The sequence below is a fragment of the Mus caroli genome, chromosome 18, assembly GCF_900094665.2.
Source record: "Mus caroli chromosome 18, CAROLI_EIJ_v1.1, whole genome shotgun sequence".
Classification (NCBI taxonomy): Eukaryota; Metazoa; Chordata; class Mammalia; order Rodentia; family Muridae; genus Mus; species Mus caroli.
In genome coordinates this window covers 78,834,523-78,835,615 of record NC_034587.1, presented here as the reverse complement: position 1 = coordinate 78,835,615, position 1,093 = coordinate 78,834,523, and the positions used below count along the sequence as shown (strand labels likewise).

The following is a 1,093-nucleotide window of genomic DNA, read 5'->3' as shown; positions in this document are numbered from 1 at the left end:
AACTCTACTGGATTTTGGCTCTTTCTGTGGCTGTTCAAGCAAAGACTGTTCTGTGGTCTGTATATGACAGAAATGCACTTTTTTGTTTTGTTTTTTTGTTTTGTTTTGTTTTGTTTTTTGAGACAGGGTTTCTCTATAGCCCTGGCTGTCCTGGAACTCACTTTGTAGACCAGGCTGGCCTCGAACTCAGAAATCCGCCTGCCTCTGCCTCCCAAGTGCTGGGATTAAATGCGCCACCACCGCCCGGCATTTTTATACATTTCAATGTGGATACAATGATGCAGTTTTGGGAGATGAAGGTGGTATTAGTTCCAGCATAGAGGAAGGGATCATTTGTGGACTGATGTTCACAGTGCCCCAGCTCTTCTAAGGAGCAGTGGCTTGGCAATGTTCCTTTTCCAGAACCTCATTTGCTCTGAGTGTGGGGATGAATTCACACTGCACAGCCAGCTGGCCATTCATATGGAGGAGCACCGGCAGGAGCTGGCCAACACCCGAGCTCACACCTGCAAGGCCTGTAAGAAGGAGTTCGAGACATCGCCAGAGCTGAAGGAGCACATGAAGACTCACTGTAAAGTTAGGTATGGGTCATTTCTTGACTAGCACAGTAAAAATCCTGGGTAGTATACAGAACACTGGCCTGCCCTCCCGCTTTGCTGTGATTGACTGAAGTATTGGTGCTCCAGGACTGTGGCTCACAGGCCTTGTAGCATCACACTGCTGTTAGCAAGGTCAGGGTGAAGCAGTTTCCACTCTGCCATTTGGATAGATACATAATAGACTCCTGGCCCAACTTAACATTTTCTTAGGTTCTTATATTTACCTATTTTTACTTACGTGGTTTCTTTATTTTTTTCTTTTTTAAAAACTATTTTAAATGTATTTTTGAGCATTTGGTAATTTATATAGTGTATTTTGGACAGTCTGATATGTTTATATGGTGTATTTCTGACAGTTTGATACATTTATACAGTGTTCTTTGGACAGTCTGATACATTTATACAGTGTTCTTTGGACAGTCTGATACATTTATACAGTGTTCTTTGGACAGTGATACATTTATACAGTGTTCTTTACATTTATACAGTGTTCT

General features: G+C 42.2%; 1 protein-coding gene across 1 annotated transcript in view; it reads left to right on the top strand.

Annotated features, from left to right (window-relative positions):
• Znf236 (zinc finger protein 236) overlaps positions 1–1,093 on the top strand; it is a 103,723-nt gene that overhangs the window by 15,859 nt on the left and 86,771 nt on the right. The window contains exon 4 of the mRNA XM_021150329.2: positions 403–581. Within this exon, the coding sequence (XP_021005988.1) occupies positions 403–581 (179 nt within the window). The remainder of the gene's footprint in view (positions 1–402; positions 582–1,093) is intronic.